Source organism: Stenella coeruleoalba, assembly GCF_951394435.1.
Source record: "Stenella coeruleoalba genome assembly, chromosome: 15".
Taxonomy (NCBI): domain Eukaryota; kingdom Metazoa; phylum Chordata; class Mammalia; order Artiodactyla; family Delphinidae; genus Stenella; species Stenella coeruleoalba.
Window position 1 is genome coordinate 16197798 of NC_137161.1, and position 27394 is coordinate 16225191.

The 27394-nt window shown below is 49.9% G+C and overlaps 1 protein-coding gene across 2 annotated transcripts in view; it reads right to left on the reverse strand.

Moving 5' to 3' along the window:
- Window positions 1-27394, reverse strand: part of TOX2 (TOX high mobility group box family member 2) — a gene marked incomplete at its 5' end in the record, with an annotated part of 131415 nt that overhangs the window by 73644 nt on the left and 30377 nt on the right. For both annotated transcript variants that reach the window (XM_079945392.1, XM_079945393.1), the window contains one exon: window positions 3406-3471. In XM_079945392.1, the coding sequence (XP_079801518.1) occupies window positions 3406-3471 (66 nt within the window). The remainder of the gene's footprint in view (window positions 1-3405; window positions 3472-27394) is intronic.

Below are 27394 nucleotides of genomic sequence, written 5' to 3' on the forward strand. Positions count from 1 at the left end.
GTTTGGGATTATACACTACTATATATAATATAGATAAAAAACAAGGACCTACTGTATAGCACAAGGAACTACATTCAGTAGCTTGTAATAACCTATAATGGAAAAGAATCTGAAAAAGCATATATATACATATATTTATATATATAAATGACTGAATCACTTTGCTGTATACCTGAAACTAACACAACATTGTAAATCAACTATACTTCAATAATTAAAAAAAAAAAAAAAAGCTAGAGGCCAGTGGAGCCCCACCATGCCACAGGAGCTGCAGGTCCCAGAGACGTCTTACTCTTCAGTAAAATCAGTGTGAACTACGTGGCACATGCTTCCCATACGTGATAGTTTGTTAAAAGACCACACTGCTTTGCAGCACCTCCCATCAACAGAGTCTATTTCCCCATTCCCTGACTCTAGACTGGCCCTTTGACTTGTTTTGACCACATTCTAGAATATGTTAGAAGTAGTCATATGCCAGCTGGAAGCCTAGACCTCAAGAGGTCTTGCAGCTTTGGCTCTTGCTGCTCTGGGAGCCCTTTTCCCACCACGTGAACAAATTCAGGCTAGCCTGCTGGAGCACAAGAGACCATCTGGCATAGAAGGGAGTCCTCCATACCAATCAGCCCACAGCCTACCTGGCTGCTGACTGCTGCCACTTAAATGATCCTAGCCATGACCAGAAGAGCCACCCAGCTGAACTCAACCAAATTGCCAAGCCATGGAATCATGAACTAGATAAATATTTATTGTTTTAAGCCACTAATTTTTGAGGGTGCATGTTATGCAGCAAAAGCTAACTGATACAGGGCTTCCCTGGTGGCGCAGTGGTTGAGAGTCCGCCTGCTGATGCAGGGGACATGGGTTCGTGCCCTGGTCTGGGAGGATCCCACATGCCGCAGAGCGGCTGGGCCCGTGAGCCATGGCCGCTGAACCTGCATGTCCGGAGCCTGTGCTCCGCAACAGGAGAGGCCACGGCAGTGAGAGGCCCACGTACCACACAAAAAAAAAAAAAAAAAAAAAAGCTAACTGGATACACTATAGTAAGTCTAGATTGTAATTGGTAAGTCTGCCCACGTCAAGGTTGGCTTGTGCCACCACGTGGACTCAGAGAATCCTGATATCTTCTCTATAAAGTTCTAAGTTAGGGAGACTCTCTGAGTGACAGCACAAGAGACTTGGAAGGACCCTTAGGGAGTCCAACCACCTCATCACACTGTTAAGGAAATGCATTCATTACATAAGTATTTCCTGAGTGCCTCCTTTGTGCCAGGCATTATGGCCCAACAGGGGGGCACAACAGTGAATAAGAGAGACCAGATTCTGCTCTCAGGGAGGCCACAGTCTAGGGTAGAAACCAGATGTTATTCAAGTCATCCCACAAAGAAGCAGACCACAGTGACAAACGCTGTGAACTAAAAGGACATGGTACCATGAGACAGAATTACAGAGAAGGGACCTAATTTGGATTTGGGGGGTCACCAAGAGCTCTCTAAGGAAGTGACATTTAGGCTGAAGCAAGTTGGTGGCAGCCTTGAGGTGGGAACGGAGCTCTCCACAGACACAGCAAGGTGTGTGGAGCTTTGAGTCCCAGCCCTGCAGGTTCAGATTCCATCTGTACTGCCCCCTGGCTGAGTCAATCAACATCCTTGAGCCTCAGTTGCCTCACCTATGAAATGGGGTTAAGGATACTGTCTTACTTCTTCATGGTACGTCTCAAAGCGGTCGTGAAGGTCAGTTGATATAACCACTGAGAAAAGGGCAAACTGTTGAGTGTTGGGTGAACAGCTGAAGCTACTGTTAGCAACTTGGCGGGGGGACATTTATTTGTTCTCCAGCTACCCTGAAAAGGACTGTGCCCCCCTCTGCCCAAGCCTAGAGCAGACGCGGAGCCCCACTGAGTCCCACTTGCCCTTCTTGGTGGAAGCACAGTACCAGCCCTCTCCACTAGGGACTGAGCCAGTGCCAACTCCAGCACAGCACGGTTCTGAGAGCCAGGGCTCAGGACGTTAGCAAAATGCAGTTGAAACATTGTGAAAGGGCTCGGACAAGGTGTTCAGGAGTAAACTCTGGTCTTTTGAGACAATCACATTTCCAAGTGGATTATGGACAATTCAGCGACTTCTGTGATCTCTTCCAAAATGAGCATTCCCAGGACTGGAGTCTGGCTCACCAGTTCTTGCAGCTTGGCACAAGTCAGAGCAATATACCGGCAGCTTCTCAGCAGGCCCCCTGGTGCTCACACGGTCACAGGCCATAGACGGGGTACGGCCTGGCGGGTCCACAGGCACACCCCTGCAGTGGCAGAGGAGGGGGCTGCAGCGCCCTGTAACAGAGGAGCTTCCACGCCACGCTGGGATGATAACAGTATCTCCCCTCACCGGCAGTGTTCCCTAAGGGCCACAAGCCCATGTCTCTCTCATCTGTGTCCCCTACAGTACCTCTCACAGAGTGGGGCACATAAATGTTTGTGAATTAATAGGCTTCTGTTTCCCCAGCTGGAAAATGTGGTCCCAGCCACCCAACTTGGACTGCCATGACCTCCACGACTACATAGCCGGGGGTGGGGGGCAGCAGCTCCAGGGACAGGCTTGTCCTCCAGCTCCCCAAGTTTCTCAGCAGCTATGAAACCCCTCTGCCCTCCATCCAGCACCCTGAGCTGCTGCCACCCAGCAGGCACCACTGCTTTAGGGAAGCATCTTCCAGGATGTTTGCGGGACCCTCCATGGGGCCCCAGCCTATAGTGAGGACCCTCTCTGGCATCTGAGTCTCTAGCGAGGATACTCCCAGCTGAGAGAAACCTTAATTTCCAGAGACCAGGCTGTCAGCGGCAAATCTGTCCAACTGGCATCTGGGACTCCCAAGGGGCTGGGCTGGAGCTGGGGACAGTCTTGCCCGGGGATGACTCAGCCCCTTTCACCACCAAGAAAAGCTGCACAGAAAGCCTCTGCTCTCCTCCCTTTTCACCATGTCCACAACCCTCCCCAGTGGGCAGGAGAGCCCCGAATGCTGATACGTGGGTGTGAGCACCTCCACGCCAACATCTGCCCCCATGGGTGCTGTGTGGTGACAAGAGGCAGGCAGCACCAGAGAGCATGTGACAGCGCTATCCGTTGCTGCTGAAAACCTGCCCTCTGTGCATGGAGAGTGCAGACAACACATTTCGAGTTTTATCAAGTTTTCAATGATGCCCATTGTAAGCCAACAGTAGCCAGGTAGTTGATGTACAGAAAACACTACAGTCCCAGTTTGATTGCCCAGTTGAGGGAGACTCAACTGATATTCTTGATCATTCTAAGAGAGGACAATAGTGGGCTGAGCCACCTGCTCTGCACCCCTCCCCTCCCACCCAGGGAGCAGCTTGGCTCCAGCAAGCCCAAGGCTGGACAGGGAGGACGGGGCACCCACCTGGCTGGTTGATAGGAGCTCTGGGTTTCCGTCACTCATCCCCACGTAGGCACTCTCACCATCAAACTGGAACAGAGAAAGAGAGGCAGCTCTGATGAAAATGTTCTCAAGAAGGGCCCAGGAGAAGCCAGAGGAGGTCAGGGGACTAAAAGCACTGAGGGGAAAAGACTCTGGAGCCTGGAGAAGCAAAGACTGAGCCCAAGATGCCCAGTCCCCATTTCAGTAGGACTCCCTCTAGGGTAGAAGAAGCAGTCCTTACTCTGTGAGCTCTGATGGCTTGGGTTCATCACACTTAGGATGCAGAGAGGAAAACCTTTCTGCCCTTTATACCTTGTCCATAGATGTGTCAGGTTGCCCTGTCAGATACTGAGCTCCCCATCTCTGGAAGTATGCAAGTATTTCTCCTGGCCAAAATGACATCAGGCTCTCAGCTAGAGCTGGAATTCCACAAGCTGGAGAGAGGCCAAGGTCTCCAGAGCCTTGGGATCAGGACAGCCTGCCCCTGACCCATCCTCCGGGTCTTACCATCCCAAGTGGCTCTGCCCCCTCACCTTTGACCCTTAGGCAGTGAGGACTGTGGCAAAAACCAGGTACAGGAACTACACCCTGTGTTCTGAGCGGCTGCCAAGGCTGGAGTTGTCTGTAAGAGGGAGCAGGTGTAGCGGGAGAAGCAGGGGCTCTGGGGCCACTGGCTCCCCTTCTCCCTGATGTGTGATCTTGAGCTGGTGTCTGAACCTCTGAGGTGCCACATCTGTCAAATGGGGATAACGACAGTGGTCCTCTCTCCAGGGGATGCTGCACTGAAACGTGCAAAGCACTTGGCTCAATTCCAGTTCCCTTCGCTTGAGACAAGTGTCTTGGGTCGGGTTCTCTAGAAGCAGAGCCTGAGACAAGGGTTCAAATGCATGTGATCTTTGAGAAGTGCTCTTTAGAAATAAGCTGTAAGGGAGGGAGGGATCAGGATAGGACGGGGGAAGGAGCTAAGCAAGGATGTGGTCCCAGCTGGACAGTCGCTGTAGCCTGATCCCACCACAAGCTCTGGGGCATGGATGGTACCACAGAGTTAGTCCCAGCATGAAGCAAGAGGCTGCACTTTTGTAGCCCACGTACATCAGTCATTGGCTGTGGGCTGCCCTTAAGGGACAGAAGGAGTCATAACCTGAGAAGGGTGGCCCCCATTTGGCCAAGGACAGTTCTCCAGAGAATTGTGCCAGCTGTGAGCCATTTTTAGCCAGTGCTCACAGCAGATGGGAGTAGGCTGTGCTGGACAGTAAAGGGATCTGGGGGGTGGGGGGGCACCAACAGCAGCTGGCCAGTTTACTGTAATTGAAAAAAACCCTTTTATTGGGTTATAATCATATGGTTCAAAATTCCCAAAGTACAAAAAGCAACAGAGTGAAAAGTGGCCTCCCCCCACCTCCCAGGCATTCACCGCCCCTCTCCAGAGACAACAGCTGCATCTATCAGCTTCCTATGCATCCTTTCAGAGATAGTCTCTGTATACACATTAGAGTCATTGCTTTCACATAAATGACAGCATACTATACACACCATTTCGCACCTTATTTTTCTCCTAGCAACACATCCTGGAAAGTGTTTTATGTCAGGACATAATTTTGTTTTCTGGTACCTAGTATGCCACAGCATGCCTGTAACATATATATTTAACTAGTTAAGCACGTGGGCAATTGAGTTGTTTCCAGGCTTTTGCTGTTTCCACATTGCTCCCATGAATATTTTTGTACATCCATCATTTTGCATGGGTGTGAGTCTATCTGTAGGATTAGTCTGTATAATCACGGCATCTAACCGTGTGTGCGTCTGTAATTTGGATGGACATCACCAAGCAGCACTCATGCAGGTTGGAAAAGTCCACAATCCCGCAATCAACAGTTCATCCAGACCCTCTTCGCTCAGAGAGGTTTTCCTAACAACGGCTCAGATGCCGGCCTCCTACCTCTGTGTGCTCTGAAGCCCACTACCCCTGATTCCCTTGCCCTGCTTGCCCTTGTTCATCGTTCCACAGCCCCTTTACCTTCTAGCTTTCTACATAATTTACTTATTTACCACGTTCATTGCTTACAGTTGGATTTCCCCTACGAAAATGGAGGGGACTTGAGGTCGGGGTCTTAGTCTGTCTGTACACTGATGCCTCCCAAATACCTAAAATAGTGCTTGACACAGAGCAGATACTCAATAAATGCTTGTTGAATGAATGAATGAAACGGCCACTACATCACTCACATTGTCTTTTACCAGGCCAGTCTTTTCATCGGGGTAGTGGGATTAGGGTTTATACCCAAGTGCCTTCCCAACACAAGGATGGGCAGAGTCCTTTGGTGACTGCTGGATTTGCAAAAGAAAAGGCCATGCCATGCCTAGAGTCTGGGCATGACCCCAGATGCAAGGCTCCATCTACCACACTGTACCCCCGGAGCTTAGGCTTCAAGGCTCTGCTCAGAAACACCTCCTCCAAGAGGCCTGCCATGCTTTCACCTCCTTTGGCTTTCCCTCTAACAACATAGATTGTCTCTGTATCTGTCTTCTGCCCCAGAGTGGGAGCAGCATGGAGGCTGGAACTGTGTCCTGGTCATCTCCAAATCCCACAACACCTGACACAGACTGGCATCAGGAACGGGACTACGACTTAGGCAGGGTAGAGTGCTCTCAACAAAAGCTCCTGGGTACTTATCAGATGTGTCACCATGGCTACATATTCTTCGAGAAAAGTAAGACCTTTTTAAAAATCACATGTAATTTATAAGTATGTTCTAAAAGAAAGAATGATGGGAAGTGGAGGGAGAAGAAATTTAACCAGGTATTTGGAACATTTTATAAAGCAATAGTCATCAAACAGTATGGTATAGATTAAAAGTACAGGGACGTGTATTAAAGGAGCAGAGGGAAAGATATCCCCCAAACGCTGTGTAATAATGTCCCATTTATTAAATGCTGGCTAGAACGAAGCCACCCTGGTCCGCTCTCTCCTCCGACATGCAGAGCAGGCAATGAACAAATATTTGGTGAATGAATGAATGTACTTGGCACCAACCAAAATGCTTTCCATAAAAGAGCTCATTTAACCCTCACAACAACCAGTGTTTCAAACCAAGGAAACAGGTCGAGAGAATAAACAGTTGCCCAAGATCACGCAGTTAGGGAGACGCTGCACTGCAGAGTGGTCTGTTTGCTTCCTGGGCTTGGCCTCTCCCACGAGGCTGTAAGCTCCTTGGCGGCAGGGATCATGGCCTGGCTGCACCCCGCCCCCCCCCACACACACATAGCCAATCATTTGCCGGGGCCTTGCACATACGAGGTGTTCGATGTGTATGTGGTCACGCTTCGCCGAGTAAGGAACTCCCTGCAGCAAGCAGTGGGGAATGGTGCGGAGGAACAGAGACCCTGGATTTTGAGGCGTGTGTGCCGGGGGTAGTGAAGAGGTTGAGCAGTGGGCTTCTGCATTCACTGGTTTATTCAAACAAGGAAGAGCAGCCACATGCCAGAGCGAAGCTTGCTTCCTGCTTCAAGGAAAATCTGAGAAGTTGGCAGAGGTTCCCAAGGCAGGGCCTGGGTCAGCCTCCATCGGGTCGCCCCTGCGTGCTTTGCATGGTGTCCTGGAGCACAGGACTCGGCTACTGAGCAGCTATGAACAGAGGCCCCAAGGTGGTGACTGGGTAGGTGATGTCTGCTCTCTGCCCACCTCTGTCCAGTGCTCCACCACCTCCGAGCCCTTGTAGGGGGAAGGAAGGAGGGAAGGGGACTCCGAAACCTCCCAGGCTTGGCCCCCAGGGCCCTACGACCTGAGACTTACACCCTCAGCCCTCCTCTTGGGGTGGGGGGCTTTCTGGGGGAAAGAACCTGCATGCCAAGGGGAGAAGTCACAAAGCCTAGACACTGAAGAGTCCCCTCCTCCTCCACGTGCACAAAACAGACTGAAAATGCCCACATGGACACCCACTGCACAGCGGTGATGCTGAGTGAGCATCACACAAAGGTATACGAGGGCTTCCCTGGTGGCGCAGTGGTTGGGAGTCCGCCTGCCGATGCAGGGGACGCGGGTTCGTGCCCCGGTCCAGGAAGATCCCACATGCCGCAGAGTGGCTGGGCCCGTGAGCCATGGCCGCTGAGCCTGCGCGTCCGGAGCCTGTGCTCCGCAACGGGAGAGGCCACAACAGTGAGAGGCCCGCGTACCGCAAAAAAAAAAAAAAAAAAGGTATACGACACACAGTGTGCCCAAGCATGGTGACAACATATGCATCACAGACTGGTGGGGGCCCACGTCACACACAACAGAGTGTTCAAGACAGCACTCAGTTACACACATACCACATGCATGGGTAGCACCAACCATCACAGACAAAGACGTCCAGAGCACGAGCATGAGCGTACACAGCACAGACCCTTCACGGGACTGGCACGCAACCGCCGGAGCCTGCACACACGGAAGGGAGGGGGTGCCCAGATGAGAGTAAGCACCCCAGCCATCTGCAACTGAATACGTATATAACTCAGAGAAACGTGCACACGAACACATATGACCCGCGCGTGTAGAGACACACAAAGGCACCGAAGAACTTAAATTCTGTGCATATCTCAGTTTCTGAGTCCCTCAGTCAAAAATCTTTTTTCACACCACACAACCTTCCACACGCTTTAAAATGTGAGAAAAAAAAAAGTGTGTGTGTTTCAGGAGGGTGGGGAACAACGGCCTAAGAATTTCCACGAAATGCCAGGAGAATATCTCTTACCACTGACTGGAATAGATTAATTTTCCCCATTTCATATTCTAATTATAATTCCTTTTCCCAGCGCCATCTTCAGTCGTCATTACAGCTGGAAGATTGTTCTGCGAAAGCCAGCCCTTCATCTTCTCTTCCCAAGAGTTTTGTCATGGAAATGAGTTTGGGAATCTGAAAGAATCCACATTTTTGCAAATAGCGAATGTGTGGGGATAACCCTTTCATGACGGCCACCAAGGAGAGGCTTCTGAAGGGTCTGTCTCTCCCCACAACGTGTGGTCCCCTTGGCGAGAGGGGCAGCTGGTCCTCTAGTCCAACAGCCACCACCCCCCCCACACACACACATGCACAAAGAAAAGGATAGATCCCTTTTCTGTCTTTAAGCAAACTTAGCAAATAGGCAGCCAAGGTGAAAGGTGAGACGCCCTGATTTTAGCGAGTCAGATGATGCTAGCTCCATCTGTGGCCTTGGGCAAGCTCTGTAACTGCTCGAAGTCTCCGTTTCCTTATTCTGATGACCCACAGAGCCACTGATTCACAGGAGGTGGAAATTAAACATCTGTGGCATGGACAAATGTGGTAACTGGGTGGATGAATGGATGGAAGGAAGGGAGGGAATGAAGGATGGGATGGATGGATGATGGATGGTACAAATCAGCACAATCCCACAGAAATATAAAGCAAGCCACATGTGTAATATAAAATTTTCTAGTAGCCACAGTTAAAAAAAAAAAAAGGGACTTCCCTGGTCATCCAATGCTTAAGACTCTACGCTTCCTGGAATATTACTCAGCCATAAAAAGGAATGAAATTGGGTCATTTGTAGAGATGTGGATGGACCTAGAGACTGTCATACAGAGTGAAGTAAGTCAGAAAGAAAAACATATATCGTATATTAACGCATATATGTGGAATCTAAACAAATGGTATAGATGATCTTATTTGCAAAGCAGAAATAGAGACAGATGTAGAGAACAAACGTATGGATACCAAGGGGGGTGGGTGGGATGAACTGGGAGATGGGGATTGACATATGTACACTACTGATACTATGTATAAAATAGATAACTAATGAGAACCTACTTAAAGCACAGGGAACTCTACTCAGTGCTCTGCAGTGACCTAGATGGGAAGGAAATCCCAAAAAGAGGGGATATATGTACACATACAGCTGATTCATTTTGCTGTACAGCAGAAACTAACACAACATTGTAAAGCAACTATACCCCAATAAAAACTAAAAAAAAAAAAAAAAAAAAGACTCCACGCTTGCAATGCAGAGGGCACGGGTTTGATTCCTGGTCAGGGAACTAAGATCCCACATGCCGCACTGCGCGGTACGGCCAAAATTTTTTTTAAAAATTTAAAAATAAATAAAGTTAAAAAAGAAAGTATAAACTGGTGAAATTAATTTTAAAGACATATTTATTTAACCCAATATATTAACAATATTGGTTTCAACATGGGATCAACAGAAAAATTGTAAATGAGACGGTTTACAGTCTTTTTTTGATACTGTCTTTGAAATCCAGTATGTACTTTACCTTACAGTACGTCTCCGTTTAGACTTAGCCTCATTTTGAGTGCTCAAAAGTCACAGGTGAATGGTGGTGAATAGAGAAGAAAACAGTTGGGATGGAGAAGATGCGTGGGTGGATTGCGGGTAGGCGTACGGGTTCAATGGACGGATGAGCGGACGGACGGATGGATGATGGATGGAAAGGGGGGCGGGGAGATGAGTGGTGGGAATGAGTGGGATAGATGGGTCAGTGGACAAAAAGATGACTCAGTGGTTGGACAGATGGAATTAGAAGGTGGGATGAATGGACGGATGGGCAGGTGGGTGGCTGGGAGGAGAGCAGTTGGATGAATGAGATGGGATGGCTGAGTAAGTATGAAGAGACGGGTGTGACGGGAGGATGATTAGGATGGTGGAGGAGATAAACAGATGGCTGGAATGGGTGTGTGGGATGCCTGCGCTAATGGAATGGGCTGAATAGTGGGTGGATAGATAGGTCTGGGATTTCCTCGTCGATTGGATGATGCCGTGGCTTCTTAGGGTTACAACATGTCACTGACTTTCAAACACTCACCTGCAGCCAAGTTACCTCCAGATTGCAATGCACCATTTCCCCTGAACATTTCCCCCATTTGGTCCATGAGCACCTCAAGTTCAACACACCCAACACTGAACTCACGACATGTGTAGAAGCCTGCTCTTTCTCTGGCGGTCTGCCATCATGAGAGATGTCACCTCTCCAGAGTACACTGTCAGTACCTCTGGGGTGACTCTGGACCCCTTCCGTTCTACATCCTCCTGATCCAATCACCAGCAGAAGCTTTCTGCTCAGCTTCTTCCAACCCAACCCATCTTTCACCCTGGCTATCACTAGCAATCTTTCGGCAATCATTTCACTGCTCAGATCAAAACCCTGCAGTGACTCCACATCACTGACTCTGGCATCCAGGACCCTCTATGACAACCAGCCCTGAGACTCAGCTCCCACAGCACCCCTCAAGGCTGCAGGAACCTCCAGCACCCTTGCCTTTGCACACATTGCCCCATCATCAGCCTGGAGCACCCTCCTCCTTCCTTTCTCAATCCACTGAAATCCAACTCTTCCTAGGTCTTTTTTTTTTTTTTTTCTGGCTATGCACTCCAACCTTAACAGTCCTGCTTGCTTCTATAAATCCGTATTCTTGGGCCCAATCTTAAAGCCCCCATCTCAAGCCAGCTTTGGACTTAGTTCAACTTCCATGTATAGTGTGATATACTGGGCAACAGCACTGATTCTTGAATAGGAGTATCAGCTCCACCACTTACTTAGCTGTGTGTGACCTTGGATTTAACTTCTCTTTGCCTTAGTTTCCTCACCTGTAAAATGGTAATGATCGCATTAACTATTATTGCCTCATAAGGTTTTTGATATCTGTTATCAGATATGAGTTAATATCTGTAACATAATACTTAATAATGGTAATGACTTTTGACAAGTGTTTAATAAATGGTATCTTTTATTATTATATGCTAAACTATTATCCCCTCATCAGCCGCAATGCCCCTCAGTCTTGCAGAGGACTGTATCTCCTATGCCTCTGAGACCATCAGATCCTCCCTCAACTCTCTCCCCTCCTCCACATTATTAATATCACACCCATCCTGACCTCCTTTCCTTTAGTCTAAACAGGTGAAGTGTCTCCCTCCTGTTCAAGGTGAGCCCTTTCACTTTGACCCCATCCCTCTCATGTCTTTCCCTCATTCATTCCCACGCCTAGATCTAAGACCTAATTTAAATATGCTGAGTAAAATGAAATCAGTCGATGCCCTTTTACCAGGCACCAGGCACCTACAATGTACTGAGTAACACACTCCCGACATCGGCGGTTTACCGTAAATAAACCTTGTCACAAGGCACTGAAAGGAGGTAAAAGCAAAGGGATTCTGAGGTCACAGAAGGGGCAACTGTCATTGTTCGTTGACTGGTATCTAGCGATTGGTTACCATGTGCCTGACATTGTACAGACACCAGCCATGCCGTAATGATAATGACACAGCTCCTCAAGGAGCCCCCAGTCCTTTGGAGAAGCTTGGGCGAATAAAACGTTCCTATTCTCCAAATCTGAGAAAGGAAGACAGGCCATTCTTTGGCCGTAGTCCCACAACAGGAACAAGTAACCACAAACCTTGTCTGACGCTCATCTCAATTGGTCAGTGACAGTTTTGTACCCACCCAGACTCTGAAAGTCAAGCGATCAATAACTCCAAGAGCTACATGTCCACAGCTGCGGGTCAGCCTTTCCCAGAACCTCCTGCTTCTGAAAGTACCCCCATCCCTGGACTCCACGCTTCCTCAAACCCTACAAAACTCAGCTCTTGCTTGATTTGGACAGACTAGCTTTGCAAAGTACAGCAATGAATTCAACATCTTGTTTCTGATATAAAATGATGGCCTCATCTTTGACAAATGTGACAACGGTAGGATAAAGTTGTCACAGAGGAGTGAAAGAAGGGAGAAGGGCCTTTCAAGAGAAGTATCCTGAAAAGGATAACTTGGAAGCCCCATGATGGAGAACATATAGGAGTTGGCCAGGCAAAGAGCAGGGAACATGACATCTGAGGCTGCTGTGAGCACAGGCCAGTGGGCACCTACTCTGTTCCAGACCTCATCCCAGAGCTGTGCCTGGTCATCTCACTGGAAAGCCCCAGAATTCCCAAGGTTGCATGACCAGCCCCATCGTAGACATGAGCAAGAGGGTGGTTGGGGAGCTTGCCCAAAGGTACCTAATCAGTTCCGAATCTGCCCTTGATGTCAGGTACCAAAGCAACAGTTGTTCTGTAGAAGCTGCTGTCCCTCCCCTCTGTACAGAGACACAGATCAAAGACCAAAGATGCACAGTCCTCAGCCCGGCCAGTTGCAGACACCAAGAGATATGCTTCATGGAGATCTAAAGAGGAAACAATCAAAGCAGCCTACACCGCTCCCGCCTGCCCCCACAGGGGCCGTGAGAACACTCGTTCTGCACAGATAAAACAGCTCAAAGGTATAGAGGCAGCAAACGTGGCAGCTGCACCCCGGGCTCTGCCGAGAGTGCGGTTTTATGTGGAAGTCTCCCAGAGAGATACACATCACACCAGGGAGATCATGGGGGAGGGGCAGAGAGGCGCTGCACAGACGGAGCAGGACAGGGATAGGGCCTCAGGTTCAAACTCTGACCAGACCCCGTATGCTTAACTCCAGGTCCACGGTCACTCAAAGAAGGATGACAGCACAGTGGTTACACACGTGGGCTCTGGTGCCAAGCTGCCTGGGTCTAAATCTTGTGCCTGCTTTTCAAGTTGTGCAACTTTTTAACTAAGTTACTATGTCTCAGTTTCCTCATCTGGAAAATGGGCATGACTATCACTTGGATTAAATAAATTAACTTATGTGCTTAGAACTTTGCCTGGTACAGAGAAAGCACTCAAAATTGTTAGCTATTACTTATATTACTACTTAAACCTTACAACAACCCTAAAAGCTTGCTATAATTGCCTCCCTTCTGTAGATGAAGAAACTGAGTGGAGTTTCATGCAAACCTGTGAGGTCCTAAGTGTGGGAAAAACCCCTTATGCCTCTGCCCACCATATGTAATTTGAAATAAAATTTGTAAATTAAAATCTTTGTAAGACAGTCCAACTAGGGGCTAATTTTTTCTATGATGATGACATTCGCACTTTGTTCCTAAATGTCAAATATCAATTTCTCTCCAAAAACAAGTTTTTCTCTTTATCAGTGCTTTGCCAGACGTGACGCACATTCTTATTCTGCCCACCAAGAAATCCAGAGCTCTGATTGAGGCCCAGAGAGGTTAGGGGACCTGCCCAAGGCCACACAGCCAAGACGTGCCCAAGCTGAGTCTGCAGTCCAGGCTGCTGGACCCCCAAAAGACCACAATGGCTTCCCACCTCCTCTGTTTCCAAGCTGTGTGAACCAGAGCAGGTAACCTCGTGACTCTGGGCCAGGGGCCTTGTCTACCAGGAAGGAGAGATAATGCCTTGGGCATGGTCTGCCAGAGGGGCTGGGGGTCTCGTGAGCAAGCCCAGTGTTGTAGCCACTGCAGGACCTGCTTTCCCACCACTGACCAGAGCTGGCTTGGATGACGCCACGTGTTTTATCAATTAAAAATATTGGAAGGTAATGTAAAAAGACTGTGATCAATACAACTTCAGTGGCAGAGTGCTACCAGGCACCTGGCTCCTCCAAGAGGTGGGAATCATTGCCCCCGTTTTACAGACAAGGAAGCAGGGCCTTCCCAGCTCGCTCTAACCGTCCTCCTTCTAGACCTGGCCTGTCCAGCATGGTGGCCATTGAACACTTGGAATACGGCTGGTCCAAACTGAGAGGTGTTTACATGTAAAACACATACCAGGTCTCAAAGACTTAGAACAACAACAACAAAAGAATACAAAATGCCTCATTGGTATATTTATATTGATTACATGCTGAAATGATAACATTTTGGATAGATGGAGTTAACTAAAATATATTATTAAAATTAACTTCACCTGTTTCTTTTTACTTTTTAAAATGCGACTACTAAAGAATTTGAAATTATGTAAGTGGTTTGCATTATACTTCTATTGGACAGTGCTGGCAGAGATGCTGTCCCAGCCACTATCTGCTCCAGACCCAGAATCTTGGAGATAGCAATAGCTGAATCCAATTCTCCACGAGAGATATGGGGAAACTGAGGCCCATAGAGGGAGAGTGATGTTTAAGGCAAGCAGCTGGTACAGAGGCATTCATTCACTCAACAAACGTTAAGTTCTAAGTGCTGGGATACAGCAGAGGACAAAGTGTGCAGCCACATCCCAGGCCAGAGGTGACATGGTGATGTTGCAGGTTTCCTCGGCCGGCAATACACCTGGGGACCAGGGCAGCTAGACTTGCACCAATTCCTCAGTTCCCCATTGTCACCTCAGATCACAGAGCTCAGAGACAGGAAGACATGGTGAAACTCCAGCTCCAACCCAGAGCAGATCCACCTCAAAGACCGATACTGAGCCCCCCAGCACCTGCCAAGACATCCTGATGGGCAGGGTCTCTCAGAGGGCACAGCGTGGCCGGGCAGGCCCGTGATTCTATCGCTGGTGGCAGCGTACACACCGTCTGCATTACTGCAGATTTATGGCAAAAATTATCCTCTCTCTCAGCTCCATTTAAAGCCATTTGGAGCTTGCTCCCATCCCCGATTATAAATCTAATTGCACATTCCAAACAGACAAGCACTCATTAAGCTTTAATTATGCACATGTTGTTTTCAACAAACATTTTCATTTGGCCGCTGTGAGGGGGAATGGTTCCAAGGGGGCTGCCAACGCTGCCTGTGGCTGGAAGGAGCTGGGGCCCGAGAAGTGGGTCAGGGTGTGGTCTGTCCAAGAGCAGGACCAGGACCCCATCAGATCAGACTGATCAAGACTTTGATGGCCTTCCACCAGGCTTCTGCTGCTGGAGATGCCAACGCGCATATTCTCAGCTGGTCCCACCTGCATCCGCAGTACGTCAGAGTCTCATCTAAGCTGGAGCCAGTGGGCCTCTCTAGGGTGGGGAAGGGCGACCCACACTCCCAGCTCTGAATGATAAACCTTCCCCCATCAGGAGCTGTCCCTGCTCCCACCCCTCTCCCCCTGAACTGCAGCTGGCGCCATCTTTCTCCAGCACCTTCCATCCCTTCATCTGTCCACTCATTTATTCCACAACGATGGACCAAGCACAGCCTTGATCAGGCAGTGAGGGGACAGTGGGGATCATGACAGATAAGCCCCCTGCCTGGTTTTGCCCGGGTCATTCTCCTTCAAGGTCCATCTCACTACTGGGGGAAAAGTCTAAATTCTTTACTGTAGCATTCAAAGCACTTAAAAACCTCCATCCTGCCACACCTGACTGTCTAGGCTGGCCTCCCATTCCTCTCTCACAGTCCTTCCCTGTTCTGCCTTTCGAGATGTCCTGAGATCCCGGCATGGACCACACTCTCCCACACACCTTGGCCTCTGCGGCTCTGTACTCTCCACCTGAATCTCCCTTCTTGTTCTGTTCCTTGCGGTTAACTCCCCATCACTCCCGCACTGTTCCCCTCCAGGAAGCCACCGCTGATACCCACTCCTGGATCCAGCTGGCTGCCCCTCTGCTTGGGGGAAGCTCTGGAAGCGTTTATTGGACCCTATAATGCTGTTACCAACTGCCACACGTCTGGCTCCTAAGACCAGACTGCCCCGCTATTTCCCCATAGCACCCTCTGCTCCAAGGGTGGGGAGGAGAGGTATCCACTCACTGTGTGGCCTCGAACAAGGCCTTCCTCCCTCTGGCCTCAGTCTCCCCATTTGTACGTGGAACGGTTGAATGGGCGAGGCTCTCTGGGCCCTTCATAGTTCAGTCAGTTTTAAGCTTTGTGGTTCGTTCAGCAGCTAGACCTTTCTCTTCCCACCTGAAGAGGGGTCCTGAAGCCGCCGATGCACGTCCAAATGTTCAGCCAGGACCCTCGGAACAGAGGGAGCTCACCAAGCCACGTCTAGAGTGTACAAATGGCGCCCACCCAGAGATGGGGATCCGGGATCGCGGAGAACTCTGAGGCCACGCCTCAAAGAGCTTCTGGAAAAATAAGCAAGGAAAATAAGTGTGTGTTTTAAGATAGTTATCGAGGTCCATTCACATCTGATGGTTACCTGCTGTTTTAGGGCAGGTTCCCTGGAAACAGACTCAGAGTGAAATCTGCCAGTTCGAAGTTTATTGGGGAGCATAACAGCAGACAGAGGGAAGCAGGTGGGCAGAGGGCAAGTTGAACTGTGATGCCGTCACAACAGAGGTCTCAGCCTGTCCCAAGGAGACTCTGGAGCTGCGATGGCTCTGTAGAGATGTCCTAAATTGAGGCAGGAGCCACTGCATTCCCAAGCAGCCCAGCCATTGGGTCCAGGCTGCCCTGGAGGAGGGTGACTGATAACCTTGGACAAGGTCCCTCCTTCCACCAAAGGCAATACCCAGAGACTCAGCTGCGGGTGGCAGCAGCCAACACCCTCCACAGCTGGAAGAATGAGTGTCTCAGTCGGGGAGGGATCTGGGTGACTTACAACAGCATCCACTACAGCTACGATCATTTATTCATTTTAACTCATCTGCGCAACATTTACAGCCTGCTTACGATATGTCAGGCACTCGTTTAATTGATTTACGAGTTTTAACTCATATAATCCTTACAACAACCTACAAGGTGAGTTACTGCTTCTAAGGCTCCCATTTTACAGATGAGGAAACTGAGGTCAAGTGAGGTTAAGCAGCTTGCCCAAGGCCACACAGCTAGTAAGTGGTGGAGTCAGGATTCAAACCCAGGATGCCCACCTCCACAGCTGACGCTCTCACGACTGGGCTGTGCTACTTCCGTGGCCTTGCCCTGCTACTCACGAAGACACAGAGCTATCCACCCGCAGCCTTCTGCCCAGAGGCTGGGCTGCGGTCAGCGGTCTAGAGAGCCTCAGGCTGCCCAGAGTGGCCAGCATTTGTGCTTGACAATTATCTATCATCCAAGCGGTTGGGAACAAGTCCCAAAACTGATCCTTGCCAAAGACAATTAACTAAAAGCCACATGAGTGTACGTTGTGGGGACTGTGGCTTGGGGGAATGAGTGTGACTGAGACAATGAGAAGCAGATGATTTGGAAGATATTTTCTCCCCAGTGCTACAAAACAAGCCCTCAATCATGCCACAAAGGGCTGGTATTGTTGGAAGGGAAATATGTCAACGACAGCGTTCAATCGTGGGGCGGTTAAAAAAAAAAAAAAAAGAAAGGAAAAGAAAAAAAATCTTTTGAAATCGTAATTTGACCTAGAAAGGTTTTCTAGGTCACCTGAACTTGACACTTATGCCTCTAACCCCAAAACCTAACATAGACAAAGTACCAAGTTCACTTCCTTCTGTTGGTACCAGATAACACAGGAAATGATATTTGTAAACACTGCTACTATATTTTTTAGCGCTGTATTGAAATCAGCCCTTGGACTTGGGAGCTGAGAGAACACTGGAGCAGACCAGTTTTGGAAGCCTAGGCTCCGCACTTAGCTTCTGTGTGGCTGTGTGGCCATGTGGCTGGGACAGGAACCTCACCTCTCTGATTCTCAGATGCCTCTCCTGTAAAATGGGAATGGGACTGGCAGGGCTGTGCGTGCCTCCTGTCAGTGTGCGGGCACACCGAGGTGCCCTAGAGAGGCTGGATTCCCCTATCACCCCTGCCATTTGCCTAGGCTGAGGTCCACTCCTCTGTTCTTCACTACGGAAGCCCTACGTCCTAGGTCTGGGCTCTCCCTGGGGACCCTGCAGCACAGAAGCCAGGAGGGCAGTTAGGACCTCTGGGTCTGGACCTTATTCCCGGACACAGAGAGAGAGAGAGAGAGGGAGAGCAAACCCCACTCCAAGGCAGAGCACATGCCAATGAGTTCTTCAAATTCATCTTTACTGCCAAGCCACCCAGTTTAAACTAAATTATAGAACCTCAGGGCTGATAGGCTCTTAGACTCCTTCCCATTATCCCACTGGGGAAACGGAGGCCAGGGCTGGTAGACTGCCCCCAGTGACTGGCCACAGCATGCCAACGGTCAAAACCACCACAGTACTGGGGTTCCCGAGCCTGTGCCTCCAGAAGATAACAAAGACCAGTTACCCTCAAAATCCAAGATGGCGGCAGCATCCCCGCCTTCCCCAATCCCTGATCTGAGAATCTATGATGTAACTGGCCATGTGCCAGGCTCTGAAGGTACCAGGGACACAGAAACGATCCCCAGGGAAGCTTGGGGTCCAGAGGCAGTACAGACACCAGCACTAATGACAGCTGGCGTGATGAGGCATTAGGTAGAGATAGGCCAGGTGAGACAGTTGATACACACCTGCCAGGTAGAGGAGCCAGAGTGATCAGAGAGCTGGGAGGCGAGGCAGCTGGGAGGGTGAGAAAACTGATGTGTGTGTGTGTGTGTATGTGCAGGTGTGAGGTGGGCTATAGTGCAAGAGTGCACGGGAAGACTCAATATTTACTGAAAAAAAACAGTGAGAGTTTGAAGCAATATTCCTAACAGAAGAGTAATTGGGGAGGTGTCATCTAGTTTGGCCAGAGATAAAACATTCTGTGAAGCAACAGTTAAATAATTAAAGCAGTGGGGCAGGGATGTCAAAGGAGAACTTTAAATCAATGAAACAGAAGAGAAGGTAGAGAATTAGACCCAACTCTGTACAGAAACACATTATGGTTAAGGAGGGCACTTACTCTATGCCAGGCATCATGTGACGTGATTTACGTAAGATATTTCACTCAATCTTTGCAATGAGCCTACAAGGGAGATGCTACGACCCCCTTTTACAGAGGAGAAAAGCTCGATGTAAGCAGCGTGCTCAAAGGTTACACGGCTAGAAAGTGGCAAAGCCAGAATCTTAACTCTGCGAGCTCCTGCCCATAACAACTACTCTATTTTGTCTCTCCTTTTGGAAACAAAGAGACAAAGACCAATTATTTCATAAACAGAATGGGGATAACAGGGTTACTCTGTTCCTACTTAGGAACACTGGACTAGATACCCATTGCAAGCCACCTACCAAAACGTACTCTAAACAGATTAAAGAGTTAAGTCTAAAAAGTCATGTTATAGGGAAATAGAAAACAGAGCAGAATGTTTATCAGATCTCTGGCAGCAGGATAACTTCCTCAGCCCTTGAAGCGATCACGAAGGAAGGGAGATTGACAGATTCAAATATATACGCATTAATATCTTCTGTAGAAGGAAGCATAATAAAACCAAAATGAAAAGGACATCGGACTAAGAAAATATCAGCACCAACTATGAGACAGTTAATAAATACGATGCAGAAACGGCTCAGTCAAATTAAAGAGAGCAAGATGCCGACAGACGAAAAGACACAGGACACAAACAGGAAAGTCACACAGGAGGCAATCTACCAAGAGACAAATACATAGGAAAAAATGTACCCTTGATACTATGGAAATGGGAGAAATGTACATGAAACACACCAACTATAATGAAACTGGGATACTTCCCACCATTGCTGACATGGAAAACAGCCTTCTGGAAAGGAATATGGCAGCCACCACCAGGCAGATAGCCAGCCAGAAGCAGGGTAGATGAGTACCCAAGACCCCTGCCTGCTGCCTCAAGAGTCACCCCCGCACCACACTGCTCATTTGTCTCGAGTCCACCCAGTCTGAGCATCTGGTGCAGTGAAGAGGACAGGACCAGGAATTATAAGTGGGTGATAAGTGCACTGGGAGCCAGAGTTCATGGGAGCCTAGAGACTTCTCAGAGGAGGTGGTTTCTAAGCCAATCTACCTGCAGGCAGGGCAGAATTCGCCAGATGAGGGAGAAGGCACCAGATGGACAGGACAGGCAGGCTGGTGGGAACAGCATTTGCCAAAGACAGAGGGCTGGAGAGGAGGACCCACTTACTTAGGGGAAGCAGTGAGAGCTGAGCTGCAAAGGCAAATAGGACCTTATCACCATGGGGCTTTTCAGGGCTACACAGGGTGGGGGTGGAGGGTTGAGACCGAAGCCCAGACTGTGGGCTGCATTTTAGAAACTGGCTTCTTAGCTTCAGGTGAAGAATGGATGAGGGAAAGTAAGACTGGAGCCTGTCTAGGAAGCCATGCAGAAGCTCCTGTGATGATCCAGGGGTGGAGCTCAGAAGCAGGACTCTGAGCAGGGAAGAAACACTTGCTAAAGCAATAATAAGTAAAAGAGTGTGGCAGTGATTCAAAAATAGAAATTTATATTGATGGTTAGAAAGGGAAGCAGGGTTGAAGCCAGAATAAAACCACGACAGTCTCCAGTATATTTTCCAAAATTCGGAACTAAGAGTCTCAGAGATGAATGAAAACTGCCAAGAGCAAGGGATCACCCAAGAGTCAGAAAGGGGGTGACTCACGCAGTTTGCAAACCCTAATTTCCTCTCCTTGGTCACACACTTCCTTCTGATTTCTTTTTCTGATGATTCATAAGAAAAAAAAATTTCCCCTTTTAAATTCAAACCAGAAATGCTTGAGCACCGGAGCTTACCCTGCCCAAGCCTTAACCTTGGCCCCTCAGCCAGCAAAACCCAACTTAACCCCAGGTGACTAAAAAGACACTGGCTGCTAAGAAACCAAGAGGAAACGAGGTTTCTGGCTCTGCCGTGGCTGTCAAAGGCCCCTGTGGACCCTCCCAGACCCCAGGAGGGTCTTCGGCAGCAACTCACACACCCAGGTCCACAGCCCCTTAGCCAGAACCCGGGGAGTTTCAGAATTCAGAATCTGTTTGGATTTCATAAAAGGGAGAAAGTGAAGATTCCACAAATTAGGTAGTAGCCTCTGTGGGGTCTGGGACAACACCTGCACTTAAAACACATTCAGATTTCTGCAGTGAATCCTGTGAATGTTCACACAAGAGGGCTCAGTGAAACTTATATCTGTTAGTTTAGATCAGGCTTGGGGGCCGAATGGGTTTGCAGCATAGTTACAAGATAACTGCTGGTTGCAGAGTCTTTTGGGTTTCAGATAAGGGAATTTAGAACTGAATCAAGCACTGGGCACACATGCACAAGGCCCTTGTGGGACACTGTCCCTCTGTATGCCCATAATGTATGCCCATTTTACAGATGAGGAAACTGAGGCTCAGGAACATAAGGAAACTGCCCAAGGTCTCACAGCTATTAGATGACTCAGCTGACATCTTTCCACAGGTACACATGGATCCACCAGGATGCCGAAATGCCAGGCAGAGCATTTACCATTACAGGGAATGTGGGCATCACTGGGAGCGGGTCAAGACCAGGTGCAACAGGAATTGGGTCCCTGCAAGGTGTCTGTCTCCTCAGGCAGGCCTGGGAGCATCAGCCATCCCCACAGGCCCAGAGCTCCCTGAATCCACCACAGACATGGTCCTAGCCCCCGAAGGCCTCAGAGTCCCCTAGAGGAGGCAGGTGACAAACAAACACACAAAGTGTCTACAACTGTGACAAATGCTGTGAAGCAAACAGAGTGCAGAGACAGAAGATGGTGAGAAACACAGAGTACTTGAAAAGGTCTCTCTCTCGAGGTAACAGTTTAACTGAAGGAGCCCTGAAGGACGAGAAGGGCCCTGCCACGTAATAAGTGTGTGTGTTTGTGGTGGGGGGGGCAGGCAGTGCATAGTCCCTGGGGTCAGCCAGCAGAAAGCTCTGGCATGAGGGCAGGCGTAATGTGGCTGGAACAAGGTAAGCAGAGGGGCAGGAGCAAGGATGAGATCAGAGCAGTCGGCAGGGGCCAAAGCATGTGGGGCCCTGGGGTCGTGGCGGGGCCTTGGATTTTATCTCAAATGGGAAGCCACTGGAGAGTTTTTGCAGAGAAGCAACGTGCTCTGATTTCTATTTTAAAAGATGACTCAGGCTGCCACATGGAAGACGGATTCCATAAGACTCCATTCTCTGAGTCTCAGTTTGCTCATCTATACAATGGGTTCATGAGAAACCTTGTGAAAAGCATAACCAAGGGCTGTCTGGCAGACAGCTGACTCTTGGAAAGTAGAAGAGCAAAGCCTGGGTTTTCCCACCTAATCACAAACCAGGAGAACCCAGTCCTAAATCATCCATGCACAAGTCACTCCTCTGCTCAAAACCCACAGTCCTCAGGATGAAGACTCACCTCTTTCCCTCGGTCCTGCTTGGTCTGGCTCCTGATTTCTCCAGCGCCATCCCTCACCATCTCCCACTGGACCTCTACTCTCCTGCCAACTCAACAACTCGTAGAACATGCCAAGGTCTCCGTTCCACTGGCATTACTTAGTCTCCCCCTCCTTCCTACAACCATTGATGAGCACTTACCCCGGGCCAGCCGTGTCCCGAACATTGAGAGGCTCAAAAAGGGGATGAGGGCGTGTGTGCGTATACACGGAACGAGAATCCAAAACACCCATCCTGACCCTCTGCTCATTGCTGGGCCTGTTCTTATCCCCTCTCTCATGCATCCACTTCCTGAAGGAATATTTATTGAGTGTGTGCTCGGTGTCAGACACTATTGCAGGCCCCTGAGATACAGCAGTGACCAGAGGTCCTCGGAGCTTCCCTTTTGCATTGGAGACAGAAAGTAAACGATAAACGTAGTAAGTCATGTACTTAGTATGTTGGACGGTTCTAAGTCTTATATGGAAAGAAGAAAAGGTTGGGCAGGTGAGATGAATCAGGAGTGGTGAGGTGGAGGGTATGAGAGTTTAAACAGGGTGGTCACGGTGGGCCTCACTGAGAAAGTGATAGTCGAGCAAAGACTGGAAGGAGGTGAGGGAGTGAGCCGGGCAGGTAGGTGGGGGAGAAACAGCCCGTGCAAAGGCCCTAAGGTGGGAGTGTGCCGGTAGGGACCACTAAGGTGGGCAGAGCAAGCGAGGGGGGAGAGGAAGAGCGGCCAGAGACGTAACAGGGGATAGAGTGTACCCCACAGATGGCACTGAGATTACCCCTCCCCAGAGAGAGGAAGACAGCACTTTTTCCGCCTGCTTTATCTGATGCTGTGGTTGGAGGAGCCGGCAAGGGCAGGCGTGAGGGCTGCATAGCTCGGCACATCCGAGCAACCACATGGGGCCCCAGAGCAGCTGACATCCGCTCGGCCTGTGGCTTCTTCCTGGGGCTTCTGCATCTCAGGTTGCCCCGACGGCTGCTACTGTTTGCTCCTGTTTGGGGTTCGATGCAGGGCTCCTCTGTGTACGGGACTGGGGCCTGCTCTGGGCCTGGCCCCCCTTTAGGTTTGCTGTGCTCGGAGAAATGGGGAGTGGCCACTGAAATGTTCCACGTGCCTTTGGGGACACTTACTGTCCAGCAAGTGGGAAAGGAGAGGGAATTTGTTACAGGTGTCATCTTGTCAATCCTCTTGACCCTCCAAGCTCAGAGAGGTTGAGGCTTTCCGAGGTCACACAGCCAAACCAAACCACAGGCTGAGGCTTCTGATCCGGTCAGTCTAGGTCTGAAGGCTGTTAATTTGCAAAGGACTCTTCGCATTTACTATCTATAGTAATGTTTCCCAAGCAGAGAGTCCGTGCTATCCAGCCTTCCAGAAGGCATGAGGATAAAGGTGCGTCATACGTGACTTCAGTCCCCTCCGAGCATCACAGCGCCGATGGGAAGGGCACAGAGAAGGGCCCCTGGCTCAGTCTCTTGGGGGTGGGATGAGGTGGCAATCAGAGAAGGCTTCTAGAAAGCAGTGATGCCACAACTCTGTCTGCAAGAATAAGCAGCAGCTCAAGGGGTAGAGAAAACCTATTCTGGGCAAAAGGGTCTGGGTGTACAAAACCGAGAAGCATGATAGTTTGGTTAGCAGGGGAGGGGCTTTAGGCAGCAGCAGGGCAGTGATTCTGCCCAGGAGGGAGGAGACAGAGGCTAGCTCTGACTGCAAAATCTGAAATCCGACAGGTGCCCCCGCCCCGAAGCAGGCATATGAAGGATTTTGAAACAGATCCAGTGGGTACAAGTGACCAAGGCTTCAAGCAGGGGATTGGTTCCCGGAGATCCCACTGGGGGCTGTGAGCAGAGCAGACTCTAAGAGGGAAGGTGGAGGCAGGGAGGCCTGGGTAGAGGCTCCAGTGTCACCCAACCACAGGTAAGAGTGAAGAAGGGAGACGTGGTTGTACCCTGAAGACACAGCCAGCAGGGAGTACGGCAGAGAGAGGGGTCAGGGATGACTTAAGCCAAGGAGTGGACAGTCATGATGTTTATCAAGATGGGCGTAATGGGGGAGGGCAAGTCTGGGGCTGGGAGCACCTGAACCAAGATAAGGACCATTTAGAGCCACCGTCTCCTTCAGATGAACACTCTGGGGTGAAGACGTGCAAATCAAAGCTGCCTTTCTACACTATTCCCCCATCCTTAAGGGGCATCCATTCCCCTGGCCCCAACGGCTCTGCATAGCAAGTTAAGACCCGCAGAAGGTAAGAATGTTGCCGCAAGTCTCATGGCCAGAAATCACGAGAGCGAAGCCTGTCCACCCAGGCCCCAATTCCCATTCCAATGCCCATCTCCACAGACACCCAACAGTGGGGGAGCCCTCACACCCTCCCTGGAAAATGTCACCGCAGGGTCTGGGAGAAGCTGGGGAATCCACTCCCCATCTATGATTGTTCAGAACTTCGTTTGCTGTTTTTCACACATGTGAACATTTGCCAGGCCTCCTGGCTAGACAGAGATGGCGACTCCTGGGCAGCCCTCCGGCCCCTGAGGCAATCACAGTGGGTGCCACAGGGACAGCCCAGCTGTGCCCAAGCCGCCTCCTCGGGAAACCCTGCATCCCTGCTTCTGCTCCCAATTTCATTAATTACTGGTTTGTGGATGCACGAGGCAGCGGGGAAAGAGTCATTACGGGTGCCACTAATGATGGGAAGGAAATTAATTTCAAACATGCAAGTTCATCCTCCTCTGGAGGGTCCCCACACAGCCCTGATTTCCAACAAGGAGTAACACAGTAGGGGCTGCTGGGACCCGCCTGAATTATTTCTCTGAAGGAATCAGAGACCAAAAAAGGTGAAGAACTTGCCCTAGATCACAAAGCAATTACAATAGCAGGGTACATATTTGCAACTTGCGGTTTCCCACTCCCTGGGCACCTTCGTTCTTTCTGTAAATATTCAGTGGGTGTCTGCTGTGTGCCACACCCTGTCAAAGGCTCTGCAGGGTCCCTTCCTCAAGAGAGATGAGTATTTTTATTTACTGAGCACCAACAGAGTGCTTGATAGATCCTGTTTAATCCTCCTAACAATCCATCATTTTGTAGGAGAGGAAACTCTGGATCAGAGAGGTAAGGTGACCTGCTGGAGATCACACAGCGAGCACAGAGTAGAGCCAGGACTCAAAGCCAAGTCTTAAACCTGGGTTCAGCTTCTGTTCTCCAGGTTCGAGAGATGTGCGGGGATGGGGGTGGGGGTGGTGATACTCCAGCCACACCCTCCCTTCCAAGACCACTCCACTCCCTCCTCTCTTCCAAAGCCTTTCTCCCTGACCCAGGGCTCTCAGCAAACACTGGTTTACTAGCTGGCTTTTGTCTTGAGATCCCAGTTGTATTATACAATGCTGGTGACTGGTATTCAGTAAGCTGTTCAGGAAGTGTTAAAAATTAGAGTCAGTTCTGTTTCAACACAGCGAGTAAGCCCCTGTCATTTACTCCTCTCCCTGTCAAGAGCCCATGGACGTGACCAGAGACAGAGAAATTCATATCAGCCAGGGCTGCAAAGCAGACTGCGGCCGTGCATTCAAGCTCCCTAAGAAAAGAACCAGAACACAGAGCCTCTGGCTACAAGCACAAGGGGAGAGCTCCCCAGGTCATACACAGATATGCTCACACACACACACACACACACAATCATCACAACACAGAAAAGCAGGTATCAGTGTCCCCATTTTATGGATGAGGAGACTGAGACTTTCCAGGCTCAAAAAGCTTGCCCAGGGCTTCCCTGGCGGCGCAGTGGTTGAGAGTCCGCCTGCCGATGCAGGGGACATGGGTTCGTGCCCCGGTCCGGGAAGATCCCACATGCCGCGGAGCGGCTGGGCCCGTGAGCCATGGCCGCTGAGCCTGTGCGGCCGGAGCCTGTGCTCCACAACGGGAGACGGCACAGCAGTGAGAGGCCCGCGTACAGAAAAAAAAAAAAAAAAAAAAAAAAAGTTTGCCCAATGTCACAGATTGTATTTGAGGCAGAGCTGAGATTTGCAACCGGTACCTAACAGCCCCTGGTACACAGCAGGCACTCAATAGCTATTTCCTCAATGGCTGGTTGGCTCCAAAGCCTTCCCAGCAGACTGGGGTCTGTGACTGCCTGCTTTTAGACCCAGTGTGCAGAAAGTGGAGATCACACACGGGGCACAGAAGCTCCTGTTTCTTGGTCTCTCTCAGTTGACCTGGGATATTCCGAGCCAGGGAAAGCAGGCCTGAGAGAGTGGCGTGGCTTCCATTTCTGGGACACACGTGCACGCAGCCAGATTTGCAACAATGACTACGACTGTGATGAATGGGCGCCAGAAGAGGTCAGGCCTCCCACTCTCTCTCGGCTCAGTTGGGTGCAGCCCTGTCAAGGGTAACAAGCCCCGCCCCCAACTCAGCCAACTCCCATCACAAAGACTGTCTCCCCAGGGTCGGCGGGAAAATGCCATGAACGTTGTTTCTTCATTCAAAATCCCTGTCACCTATAATGCGTGTGTGTGTTTGCCCTTAAATCTGTGACAATGTCCTTTCTCATTTTTTGCTGTCCTTTCTTCTACAAAAGGAGGGCAACTGGAGATCCCAACTGGTTATCTTTTCAATATCATTAACGGAGAAAAGGAAAAGGTGGCACTCGCCAATCGGGAGAGGAATTTTTGATTCCACAAACTCCAAAATCCAATGGAAGAGGCAGGCTCAAACTTTGTTCCTAGTGATGTCCCCAGCTACTTCTCACCCCCCCTGCCTTGAAAGGCCCTTCCCACCCCTCATCCCAGGTATCTTCTGGGCCAGCTCCATCCTTGTTTCAATCTGAGTTAGCCAGACCCCCTCCCCCGCCCCCGCCATCACACCTGGTCAGGCCCACTGCAGGGCATATGCTAAATGGATGTACGAATGAGCGAACAAATGCCTTCTGAGCATCTGGGCACCAAGACCTGCTCTTCAGGGGCTGGTACCAGCCACTTCCAGAATTTCTTTTCAAGAAGGAGCTGCCAACTGCAGGCCTCCTGGACCTTCCAAAGTATCTTCATTCTACA